This window comes from Dufourea novaeangliae, unplaced genomic scaffold, assembly GCF_001272555.1.
Source record: "Dufourea novaeangliae isolate 0120121106 unplaced genomic scaffold, ASM127255v1 scaffold57, whole genome shotgun sequence".
Taxonomy (NCBI): Eukaryota; Metazoa; Arthropoda; class Insecta; order Hymenoptera; family Halictidae; genus Dufourea; species Dufourea novaeangliae.
The window spans coordinates 449,058-462,108 of NW_015373937.1; the positions used below are offsets into that span (position 1 = coordinate 449,058).

Sequence of the window (13,051 nt, forward strand, 5' to 3'; positions counted from 1 at the left end):
CGGGGGAGCGATAAATCTCAAGTCGGCGGACCGGGATGGAAACGGAACCCCTCTTGTAAGCTGGTTGTATTGTAGCTATTACCGAGCCATGCATCACTAGGTAACAACCACACGGGTTCACTATCCTCATCCCTCTTTCACGGGCCCTTTCCTGTCCCTCGTCTTCTCTCCGTCCTTTTTACCCCCTCCCTCCTACTGTTCGTCCCTGGGTTCGTTTCCCCCGAGCAGCGGAGAAGAGCGAAAGGACACAGAAAACCGGGACGTCTGGGAAGTTTCGCAGCTGATATCGTGCCATGGACCACCCAGGTGTCTACGCTCTCCTCGGTGCTCTTCCGTGGACGTTGTTGGGGTGTTTCGACATTACGAGAAATATTAAGCGACGCACGAAAGGGGGTTGCGTGCGTGCTGGACCGAATGGTATCCCGTTGATGACCGTACAGCGACATCGGGGGGAGATGTTCCGGGCTCTATGAGATACCACGGACATAAATCAATCGTGAAACAAACGTAAAGTCAAAATTAACGCTCCCCCTGAAGAGAATGACGTGTCAGTGTCTCGGAACAGAGACCCCCCCATCCCCCAGAAATTCACGCTCCAGAAACCTCGACGTCGCGAAACAAGACGACAGCCGATACCAGAATAAAGGAAAGACTAACGTAGAAAATCTCGGGTACGCGAGACCCCTCCCTTTCCCCACCCCGCGAGTAAAAAAGAAATGAGCAGAATAGAAAGAAACGAAAGACCGGAAGAGAATCTACGTCCACCCGGCATAGTCTCTCGTCGGACGAGCGTCGCGTTCGAAGAACAGAACGGGGTGGCTGCGTGGGGTGGTTGTCGAGGGGGCGGTGGCGGTGACGGTGGTGGTGGATGCCGCGGGATGGTTGACGAGGGTGGTACCTGCCTTCTCCTCGCGCCCTCACCGGGCGCTATAGTAACAATACGGGGAAACATAGGGAAATCAATATGGCTTCCGTTGCCCTCTTCCCTCCCGTCTCACCAAGTCTTTCATCCTTTCTCTTTCACTCCCCAGTTCTCTCAGTCTTTGACTCTCTCTCTCTCTCTCTCTCTCTCTTTTTCTCTCCGTTCTACCGCATCGCATCTCGTTTCCTCCCCCGATTTCTCTCCTTCTGACACCCTTTCAACCCCCTTGTTCCATCTCTTTCTCGGCCGTTCTCCCGCGTTCAGCGCGGACGGGTGAACCCATTATGAGGGGGTGTTACTCCGGGCCAATCCCCAACCATCCGGAGAGAGAAACTGGATAGACGAGAGCCCGTGAAGGGCGCATGTGCGTTGCTAGGGCCACCGGATGGGTCGCTGGTTCTTTCACGAGCGCGAATCGGACACCCGGTATACGCCGGTCAGGCCGGTCCGCGGAATCGTGCACGCCATAATGCACGGTCAGAAGTCCTGCACCACAGTCATTATTTTTCTTTTTGTTGCAGCTTCTGGTCTTGGAGGCTGAAGACATGGTCTCGAGAGCTTTTATGACAACAACAACGTTGTTTTCGAAAAATCTCGTGATTCGGGATGACAGTCGAATATTTCACATGTGAGAATCGATGATCGTCAGAACTGTATAACTCGTGAGAAAACATTTCCATGTAGCCTTAATATGTCCCACCTACGTCAGGACATTCTACTGCGTTTGATGTATCAAGTTATTAGGTATCCAGAAAGGGTTTATTTTCAGTCGACAAACAATTCCTTCGTAAATGAAACGACTGACGGTTCATAAAGTATACTCCTGTTTGAAGGTTGTAGATACATTTACATAATAATGCTCTAACTGTACAACAGACAAACGACCACGTGGTTGGTAGACTGTGCAATTGCAACAAGAATTTTGCAAAAAAATTTAACGCAGCAAAAGAGTGGTCGTACCTTAACTACTACAGTCAGAGGTTAAAGCCTGTTTTCCGGAATCTGCGGAGGTTGAAATTTCTTTTTATAACAGTCGTTCCAACATATACCACGTCCCCTGCGGCAACCCCCGCAGGAAACGGCAGGGTCCAGGTTGGTAGAAAATCATTGAAGAATTCGAAGAATATGCGATAACACGGGAGGGGATGAAACCGTTTTTATTCATCCGCTGGAGATGAAAAGTCCGGAAAAACTTCTTTTACTTGACATCCCTGAGTAGCACCGGACCACGGAAGCAATCTTCCTGAACCTTCCTTATATACTAACAAATAGGGGTGAAAACATCAGCGAGAAATTCTCTAAAGGGTTCATGTTAGTAGCCCTCTGGGAACCAAGTGTGGCAACATGAAGAGGTCGCTGAACGAACAATACGAGGAAGTCTGCACTACCATCGGACGGAGAATTCAGACGACCGTATGAGAAGAACAATCGATGTAACGATTCCATTTATAAAAGCTCCAAAAGTACTAACTCAAATACCAAGCGAAGAATTGTAAAAGATAGGATAATATGTAAATAAGAATATTAAATTTAAGCTGTTAAAATCACTGGGCATTTAACGCGTCGATACAGCAGATCCCCTTGGGACAAGGAATCCTATACGGCGACACCTTGTATGCGATTGAACATATGCAGCAGTCGATAAAGAAACATTCTACCGTACAGTCGGTGCAGCTGCTTGTTGCAACTGCAGGAACGATAGCTGCTGTCGGTAAAGAACGAAGCTGTACAATTTTATCGACAATGATTCATAGATCCCCGACGGTAACGTCGCAACTGATGCGCTACAGTTTTTTACCAGCGTACACATAATTTCATCAAAATATTATATTTGACATATAAATGCGAGTGAACTTTTAATAAAATGAATTCAAACTCCTCGAAGAAACGATAATACGAAAATAAAATTTATCCAGGCCACTATGAACGATCGCCTGCCAATATACGAACGTACACAATTTCCTTAGGAAGGAAGAACACAATATTTCTGCCGCATTATTATCGCAATTAAGAGCACACATTCGTAATTGAAACTCGAATCAAAGAAGGTCATGTTTACGTACAAACACCAGCTCAGGCACATACAACAGACACTTGTAAACGCACAAGACAGTAGATCCTCGGGAGGAAGGAGAATAACCCCAAACATTCGATCAGTTGTTGGTCGGCGTCGTAACGGTCTGGATTAACTCGTCGGAAACATAATCGTAATTCGTGTGACGTCGACGAACGAAATCGACAAGTTTCGGAAGCTTCAACGTACAATAAATTAACGATCAAAGAGAGAAGAAATTCGCGAAATGGCACTGACGATAGCTCTACCGTTGTCCGGCCTGGAGGCCGAACACTTTTGCGCGATGGGAACGAGAATTCTATACGAGCAAGGTTTGAGAACATTGACTGGTTGCGGACCGATTTCACCGAGCACCGGCAGCGAATCGAGTGGAGTCAGCAGCCTTGTACCTTCTATCGAGTCGACGACACCGGAACAAACGCCGGCTTCTTCCAGGCCGGACACACCAGCCGAGGAGGCTCCGAAAAAACAGGACAAGGTACGCCATAGGTCGAATTCAAACGTTCGAAAGTGATCCAACCAATACGAAACCGTTTCCTTCCAGTCGAATCCGCCGTTTCGCATTTACTATAAAGAACGGGACATACTGAATTTGGGCGCGAACATCAGAGAGCCGTTCTGGCAAATGAGGATTCCAATGATGCCCCGATACGATTTCAAAAGCTTCATGGAGAACCGATCGGTGTACTACCGCCTAGGCGAGTACGGACTGACAGAGGAATACCCGACGGTAAGCAAAACGTTCTACCCACAATATTCACCAAACGTTACACGAGAGTACAGCCATTTTATTATTGCAACATCACGTACGAAAGACGTTTACAATTTATATTTATCATTGCGTTGCGATATCGTCACGAAAACCCTACGTCGGTTGGACATCTATCCGCTAGTTGTCCCCCAACGGTTACCACTAACAAGTGAAAAAATTACTCTTAACTACTTCTAGATGTAAGAATCATTACGTGCGATTTGAAATCAAATTTCCTGATCTTTCTGCCCCCCTTCCGCCAAGAGTAAATCACTCGCACGCCTCTTTCTGCTCACGTTAAGAGCCACATCATAGGCAGCACACCAAGTGTCTTCGAAAACGTTTCCGCTCGAATCACTCGGCGTGGCGCGCGACGTTTCCCTCGGCACGAACCACGTCGATCTTCGCCGTCTGCGTTGTTTCCACGTTTCTTCGGGGACACTCTAACTTAGCCGGATTCCTCATCGTTTGCAAATGATAGAACATCGGCAGCGAAACGATCAGCCCGACGGTCCAATACTTCAAGTTCAAAGATTTCCGCCAGTAATTACTGTTTGCGAACTGCGTGATTTTCGAACCGACTACCGAGAGTTTGTTCATCATGTCCGGAGTCGATACATGGTCCAATAGGGACAGCACATTGATATTCTGGGAAGCCATGAAAATATTTTGTGACGTGTGTATTGGAAAACAAAAAAAAAGTGCCGTGAATTAATATTCGCGATCGATCTTACTTTCGGGAGTTTACTTTTCAGCTTCGGTATCCTGACGTCCTTGATTTTGTCGTGAACCTGGCGATATCGAGCAGTCAGATAATTCTGCATGGTGAATTATTCTATCGTCGACTGACCAAAACGAAACACCAGAGTTCGATGAAATTATAGAGAATATTTTGGGAACCAGAACCGTATTGAATCGTAGCGAGGCTGACGGATTCGGTCGGTCCGTTTTCGCAACGTCAAGACTGTGCCATTTTACGCGACTCGAAAAAATTCCGAACAAAATCGTCCCGAGGCATGTTCACGTTGAATGGCCTCGTTTAGAAATGCGATCGTAGACGGCGCGAGAACAAGGAAACACTCGATTATTCCGAATGAAAAAATTCTGTTCGTTTTGATTACAGAGAAGCTGCAAGGACTGCGGCTTCAGCGAACCCTCGCCGTATCTGTTTTAACGACACCGACCCGCGAAAGCATCGCCGACAACATGGACGACGTCGCGGATAACGAACTGTGATAGACACCAGAAAGCGGCAGCCGGCTCGTGAAAGAAATCAAAAGTCCACGGAATGAAACCGAGATCGTCAACGACGAAAGACGCGTTCCTCGAAGAAACGTGACAACGATCCCGCACGCGAATGTTCCCGGATCCGTACTAATTTATAAACGAACGAAACGAGAAGAAAAAACAATCAAACAGACTGTACATAGGCTGGCGTTCGAAGCGTGATACGACGAATTTGGTACGCAAGATTGTATATTTTTTTTTTTTTTTGTCGGCGCACCGGTATCACGCTGACTGGATATGATTGATTGTCGGACACAATCGACACGAATTCCAATAAAAAAAAATTGCTCGATTTCGCGATTCCCTCATGATGCGCCGGTTTTGTTCGATATATTAATCGTCGCGCGGGCAATTGTGGCGATTTACGTTCCGTTAGCCTCGTGTATCTGACAATTGATATTCGTTGTCGATTATCGGATGGCCGGTTACGGGCTGCGATCGTCGCTGTTCTTACACACACTCACGTTTTCCTTTCTTTTTTTATATACATATATGGTAATCGTCGAAGGATAAGAGCTACTTTGCTATGCAACCCGTGCATACGTAGCGAATCGCTCGATTCTATCTGTTTTCCGTGTATTATTCCGTTGTCAACACTATATTTTTACGAGCGCTCTCTCTTTCGTCGAACGATTCGAAGAGATATTTTTCGAGATAGTAGTTTCACAAAACGTAAGGGACCGATTTCGTTAGCGCCTATACGTTGCAAAACGATTTACTTTTCTATACGAGAGGATGAACCAAATGATATATATATATCTTTAACAATCTTCGTCTGAACGTGTTCACGCATGCTGGAAGTTCTAGAATGATTTTAGGAAGATGTTTACAGACGAACGAATCGCTCGACGGGAGATACCCGCGTTCCCGTTTTACGAGCTACGAAATCGTCGCGGGCGGAGCTCATCCGAACCGTCGATAACGATCCATTAATCGACGTCAACCGCGATAATTCCAGCCCGTGAGGTCCTCCTATTTCCTTTTTTTTTATTTTTTAAAACCCCGCGGAGTCGAATTATTAACGGGGAGGGGATGGGAGGACGTTCCATTAAATACGCTCGCTCTTTGTGCGCGACGATGTAGCAACCTATTATAATATTACGAAGAATCGACCAGTGCGTTATAATTGTAATTGGCTTATACATTTTCACGATAAATGTAACGCGCGCAGCTCGCGGAGTATTGTAATAATCGTACCAAAGCCATTTCGCCAGAGTCTTTACTGACCATTGTTTATAAGCTGGTAATAAACAATATTTTACAACGAGGTGTGCAGAGCCGTGTTACGCTCAATTATTTAACCGATCCCCCATTAAGCATAGGATTTTCATTCATCATCTCGCCCCAACGATCGATGAATCGTTACGCTGGAGAAGTAGGTAATAGCCAACTCCACCCTGAATAATAAAGTATTACACAATATAGTGCAATGTAAAATATATAATAAATTAAAGGTTAACCTGAATGCCCAACGAAAGCGTCTTTAGAAGTCCGTCACTTTGACGGATTTGGTAGTTCTAGCGTAAAACTGTATCGTCTGAACTAGCTGTAACACCGAAACCCATTCTGAACTTGGTGAAATCTTCCGATTGTAAAGACAGTGAATCCGTTCTCTGACCCGATACACACTCGTAGAAGACAGTTAACGCGTTACTAATTAATGCAGCGCGACGAGGTTCCATTTCTCGGTGACCCAGTATTCAGTCGTGTCCACGGGGGTGAACGAGAATCTCCCACCACCCCTAACCCCTCGTTTCCCCGCAAGGGTGGTACGTGCGATCGCGCAAAGAGACGGTACGTGTGAAGGGATGCAGGAGGCGAGGCCTGAGCCTGTCTCTCCCTGGCGCAAAGGGATGCACGCACGCATGCATGCGTGCGCGAGCGCGCGTACGTGCGTGGGTGCGTGCAACGCGCGAGAGATGTGCACGACGACCATTCAGATATTGTTGTTATTGTTGAGGGAACAATCGCCCGTCAATAGGCTGCCCCGGCACAATGTATCTATTCAGGTGCGGTCAGGGGTGCTCAATCGATCGGCCCCTCTCGCTCACGATTCTCGAAAAAAAACCCTCACGCGAAATAGAAAAAAAAAATAACGAGAAGTTAAGCTGCTCCTGAAGGGCCCGGCGATGGTCTTTGATATTCCGTGGATCGAGATTCTGTTCGACGATGACGGTACGATTGAAAATTGTAAAGCGTTCTCCGTCACACGTCAATCGTTGGAACGAAATCGAGGGAAGATGAACGATTCGGAATAATCTCGGAATCATTGATCATCGGAAAGTCGGAAAAATGGTGCATATTTTAGACGGATCAAAAGGAATGTAAGAATTTGTAGCGAAGACATTTCGAGGGAAATCCCATTTCCCTTTAACCTCGAGATTATGGATCCTGCATAGATGAAGATCCAAAACTACTTGAATCTTCCACTATATAGGATTCATCGTCTAACTAAGAACCGTAAAACAAGCAGATCGACGCGATACACACAAGATTTAGCCGAAACTCGATCGACTCTCCGTCACACAGCGGACGATCGACGAGAATCCCGCAGCGAACGATCGCGGAATATTAAGCAGCGGAGGGCCCCGTTCGGTAATTATCAGTTTCACATTTAAATAGCCACGTCGCTTTGGCATTAACTGCCATTGATTAGATACATTGTAGCGGGGCCACGCTAGAAACACGACTGGTTGCGGGCATAAATCGGCTATCGCTTACAATTATTATTATCCGGCCTGTGCTGGTATTTAAACCGATAAACGGCTCGCGGAATCGCGATGGCGCGGCGTCATTGTGCGTTAGAGATGCATTGAAAAGCCTCCCCTCCCTCCACACCTCCCTTCGGATGGACGGACGAGAGAGACGGCAACGGGACGGGTGTACACACGGGAACGAAACGGGACGTTATACGAAGCCGAATACCGAACTGAACGAGAGAGGGGAAAAAGAGGGCGCGACGTGAGAGCCACTGGTTCCGCGTAGTGTACCAGCCTTCCCATGCCCCATACCGATGATTACGTATGCGGGAATCATTGTCGAGTAACGCGCGATGCACATGCAAAGGCCAAAAATCGTCGAAATCAGTCGAGTTCAACATCAGCATTGTACCTGGCCTTTGTCTCTGCCTCATTGTTATCGGTACTCGGTGTACACCGTACACGTACGTACCCGGAGCGAGCACGGAGAGCTAGCTCGGTGGATGGCTAGCTCGCGCGCGCTTTCGCTGGTCCACGGGAACCACCACCATCACCACAGTTACAGGGACCTTCGCTATTTGCTATTTATGCTACCGAGATCCCGAAAATCGTTGTTGGCGGTCGGTCCGATTCGGACCCCGGTATTGACTAGAAAATCGATTCGTGGGGGGGCCGACGACGCGCCCGGGAAACTCGCTTTCAACGCCGAAATCTCTGTCCGGTTCCCGCGTGAATATTCAATTTGGATAAATATTCGCTTGGACTTGCCCACTGTCGATTCCATTTCCCGTTTATCCCGGGTACAGGGACGTTTTTTCGATCGGTGTTACAGTGGAAAGAAAGTGAATACTTTGTCAGAACGGCGGGAAAATTTCCCGAAGCCTGGAATTTGACAGAAGGCGGAACACGCCAAACGGACACGTCCGGTTCACGATCCTATCGCGCGTCTCGACCGAGGTACGAGGCGAAAAGGAAAGGCCCCGGCGCGAAAGCCTGTGAATCGCGACTGTAAAAAAATGATGAAAATTCTTACGACAGCATCTCCACGAAGGATTTATCCGGCGAGCAATCTCCGCCCCGTGACAAGGCTGTAAAGCTCGCGAAAGTAATAACACGACTAAACAGGGAAGTAGATAAAGATTGTATACACGGTTGGCCCACGTCCACTGGCATCTCGTTGCTCTCCATTCCCTTGTACAAAATGGATACTAACGTAGAAGAGCCAAAGTCTCTTCGTCCTGCCATCGGACATAAGCATTCCACGCATTTTCAAACGGAACTACCGTATCAGAGGTTCGACGGGATAAACCTGTTGGTAGTTTTTGTCCAGATTGGTGACACTAGCTTAGCCGGAGCATTAGAACGAGGAATCAAAGGGACATTCGACCGAGTCCAGAGAAGAACCACGGTTGCGTAGACGGTTTTTCACGCGTACAGGTGCAGCCCTAGACAGGATAAGATTTCCAAAGCGATATCGGCTCGAGCCGCGAGGACAGGGGGGACGGAAGGGAAGGAAAGATAGCGGACGAAGGGGGTGAGGAAGTAGCAGGAGAAACGGTGGGGGTGTAGAAGGAGGCGTAGAGGGGATAGGAGGAGAAGAGGGCATAGAGCAGCTGAATAGGAAGCGACACAATGGACCTGGGTGGCTGTGGAGGCGTGTTATCAAATGGGTTCCTCATTCACATACTGCGGCCTGAGCTACCTGTGTCTGTCTGTACCGGTGTCTGTCTGTTATACTTATTCATACCGCCCATTGTGTCCTCCACTGTTGAGTCGAGTTCAGTTCAGTTGAGAACGCGATGGAACGTGCCACAATGCACGAATATGGGCTGCGCTGCTCTGCCCTCACCCTCCCCGCCCCTCCCTCCATCAAAGCTAACTCTTTCTCTTTCTCACCCCACCTCCCTTTTACCATTTGCCACCCACCAGCGAGGCCGAGAACTAGATTCGCTCGGGCGACTGAAAAGAAAATTGTGTTGGGGGAAATTGTATCCGCGGGAAACCCGGCCGATAATGTGGAATTCTTGGCCTCGAAACGGGGCGAGATTCTGTCGAGCGCCTCGTTAACACCCGGCTTCGCGAAACTCCTTATGGTGGAACGGAACGTTTGGGACGGAAGACATTCGACAGGGAACAAGAAGAACGTTCAAGTAGAATAGTCCAGCGACCGAAAGACTAAAGACTCGACGGAGAAAAGGAGGAGACTTGTCTGACCATGATTTAAGTAGAATAGTCCAGCGACTGAAAGACTAAAGATTCGACGGAGGAAAGGAGACTTGTCTAACCATGATTTAAGTAGAATAGTCCAGCGACTGAAAGACTAAAGATTCGACGGAGGAGAGGAGACTCGTCTGACCATGATTTAAGTAGAATGATCCGACAAATCGGTGCCGAGAGAAGACATTCTGTGGTCTATTATACTGTAGACAGTATGAGATTCTCTTCGTCTTTCATAAAGTATCTTCTTTTGTATTTAACGGTCAGCTTCCAAAGGAGCAATTGTAAACTACTGTCGTACGCAAGAAACAGACCGTGGCAGCGAATTGTGCCTCAAAGCCCGTTACTAAAACCTTCTTCTTTTAAAAGAAAACAGAGTATTATGGACGTTTCTTGGAAACTTAGAGCCATCTCGTGATCGTACCTTCGATTCTGCGTTAAAAAATGCTACCGGCCAACAATTTCTCGTGTAAGTCGCAGAATCCCCTGGAATGGGGGGAACGGTGAACCATCGATCGGAACCACGCGGTCTCACGTTCCACCGATTCTTCCCGGCGAACAAAAGAAGGAACGAGGAAGAAAGAGAATCAGGAGAAAGTGTCAGAGGCCGCGTCAAAGTCAGACGTCAATTGTTCGGGAAGGAAAGCACCGATGCCCGATTAAGTCCACGAGATCGCCCACCCTATTCCCGTGCGATTCGGATCCCGTATCCCACCCCATTCACCCTTTCCCCGGCCACAACCCTCCTTTCATTCGGCCCGCCGCATAACGAGGGTAATTACGGGGCTCGGACAGGTAATCGGCGACAGAATGACAGTCTTTGACTGTACAACGTATCCCGCGATGAATCGTGAAGTTTTTCCAAGTTTCCTATTACTATTATGATTCTTTTCGAATAATACTGAATTCCAATTACTATAATTACCATTATTATTCTTTACGAAAAATACTGAATTCGGTAGAAAATGAATCTTCGTTCAAAAATAGGTGAATACACGATGACAAATATCCAGAGAACTCTCGTAAGATTTCGACATCAGCGCGAACAGCTTCCACGCGACCCGCGGAACGTAGGCAACACGCTTCGAGAACAGCGGGACAGAAAAGGCGGGAACGGAGAAAAAGAGCAACACACGCGTCGAGGCCCTCTCCTTCGCGTGAGCAAGGAACGTACCAAGAGAAAAGAGAGAAGAACGTATTACGTATAAGCAGGCATAGGCTCCGGATGAGCCACACGCGGACGCAACGGCATACAAAACTCGCTCAATACGTCATTCAGCCGAAGAATACGGTTCGTTCTCGCCATTTTGCTCCCAGAATGAGAGTTTCAAAGGGAATTAAGGATTCAAAGGCATCTTTTGCCCGGCGCGCACAAAACGGCCAGCCACGATCTTCTTTCTCGTTCCTCTTCTTTCTCTCCTCGCCCCGCGATTCTCTTGCCTTCTCGCCTATCCTCTTCCCACCCTCTCCAACTCCACCGACTATCCTCTGTATCTACTACGCGATCCCTCCCTCCATCATCCAAACACTGGACGAGCCATAGAACGCGAGAGCTCTCTCAAGACGAACGCGCGTGCACGCGGCCAAACGGGGCCCGAAAGAACTGCAAATCCGTGCAAATCGCGGCGGCACATTCTACAGAACGGGTTAACACCGTGGCTGTTCGCCACTGTTTTGCCCCTGAAACCGAGCCGTAGGTACCATCCGACACCACAGCCAGACGTCGACCGAAGAAATCCCCGCGTGAATGCCCGACGAACAAGAGGGACCACCCCCAACTCCGACCACGTTTCCACGGATATTCAAGCCGTTCGACGTTAAAGCAGCCGGCGGTGAAATCGTGGAACTGGTAAGACGCAACGGGGGTAAAAGAAGAATCGCGAAACTGGGCCGAGCGTACACTGGAATTCAAAGAGCAGAACCACCCCCGCTCCTACGAGTACAGGTTCGTTCCCCGCGATCCCCTTCGAGTCAGAGTCTTTCCCTTTATAACCCCCACTTTAGCTTATTACCACCCCCAAGGGGTCACTTCGCCAGATAATCCCTCAAATATTTGCAAACCTCGAACTCAATATCGGGGACACAGTAGTCGTCAAATTAGAATTCATGAAACCGCGTGAAAAAAAAACGAGAGGAGTGAATAGGGGCGCGGAGATTGGTAAAAAAAAAAAGGGAGATCCTGGATAATATAGACTTTTATCGTATTAACACGGAAAAACCTGCCCTTTGGAGAACAGAATCCCCAGGCTATGGGTCAATCAATCCTATTTCCGTGAACTCTGGTTCGTCTGCACCCCCCCTGATTCGTTTTTTTACGATCCCTGTGTACTACCGTGTCTTCGATGCCAGAGCGAAATCGTGGAACAAATTCGAGCGACGATTTCCGTTTACAATAGTAGGAGAGCAAGAGAGAGAAAGAGAGAGAGCGAGATGCTACGAGACCCGTCGGTTCGTCAATTGGCTGATTAACATAAAAATGCCCGTGCTCGTAAAGGGCGCCGTATACATATATTACGGGCATTATATAGATCGCGAGGGAGGGGTTATAGTTTCTGATTGTTATTCATATTCGGCCGGTAGCCACGCAGCCGGCCATGAATGCGCTCTTCTGTGTTGGCTCAATATAACGTCAGCGAAAGGGGAGAGGCAGGAAGGGTGCACACGCGGGGGTGCTGGACCGGGGTACTTCCTTCTCAATGACACTCTTTTTTTTTTCTCTCCTCGCCGCCACTAACACACTCTCTCTCTCTCTCTCTCTCTCTCTCTCTCTCTCTCTCTCTCTCTACTCGTTCATGCGACGACGTTAATGCCACCGGGGCCGCGGCGCGCGGTTTTAAACGATTACTCACCCGCGGCAGCTCTGTCTGGAATGAAAAGGGCGAAAGTGCCACTTACTGCTCCACGGGCCGCCGAGGCTCCGGCACCTGCAACAGAAATCACGTCCTAATGAGACCGGCGGAGTTTAAGCAGCAAAGTTGGAGAAATTGCCGGGAATTTCGAGCGGGGCCGAGTATATGTATACCTGGCCACCACGGAACCGGTACGTCTCGAGGTTTTTAAACGAGACGAGACGATCGCCTTTCCGCTACTACCCCCGGAGA

The 13,051-nt window shown here is 48.3% G+C and overlaps 1 protein-coding gene across 1 annotated transcript; it reads left to right on the forward strand.

Moving 5' to 3' along the window:
- The first annotated feature begins 3,093 nt into the window (after window positions 1–3,093).
- On the forward strand, window positions 3,094–6,301 carry LOC107185400. Its single transcript, XM_015573067.1, has 3 exons — window positions 3,094–3,474; window positions 3,541–3,726; window positions 4,871–6,301. Exons 1-3 carry the CDS (start codon window positions 3,223–3,225, stop codon window positions 4,919–4,921), a joined length of 489 nt encoding a protein of 162 aa, XP_015428553.1. The 5' UTR covers window positions 3,094–3,222; the 3' UTR covers window positions 4,922–6,301.
- The last annotated feature ends 6,750 nt before the right edge of the window (window positions 6,302–13,051 follow it).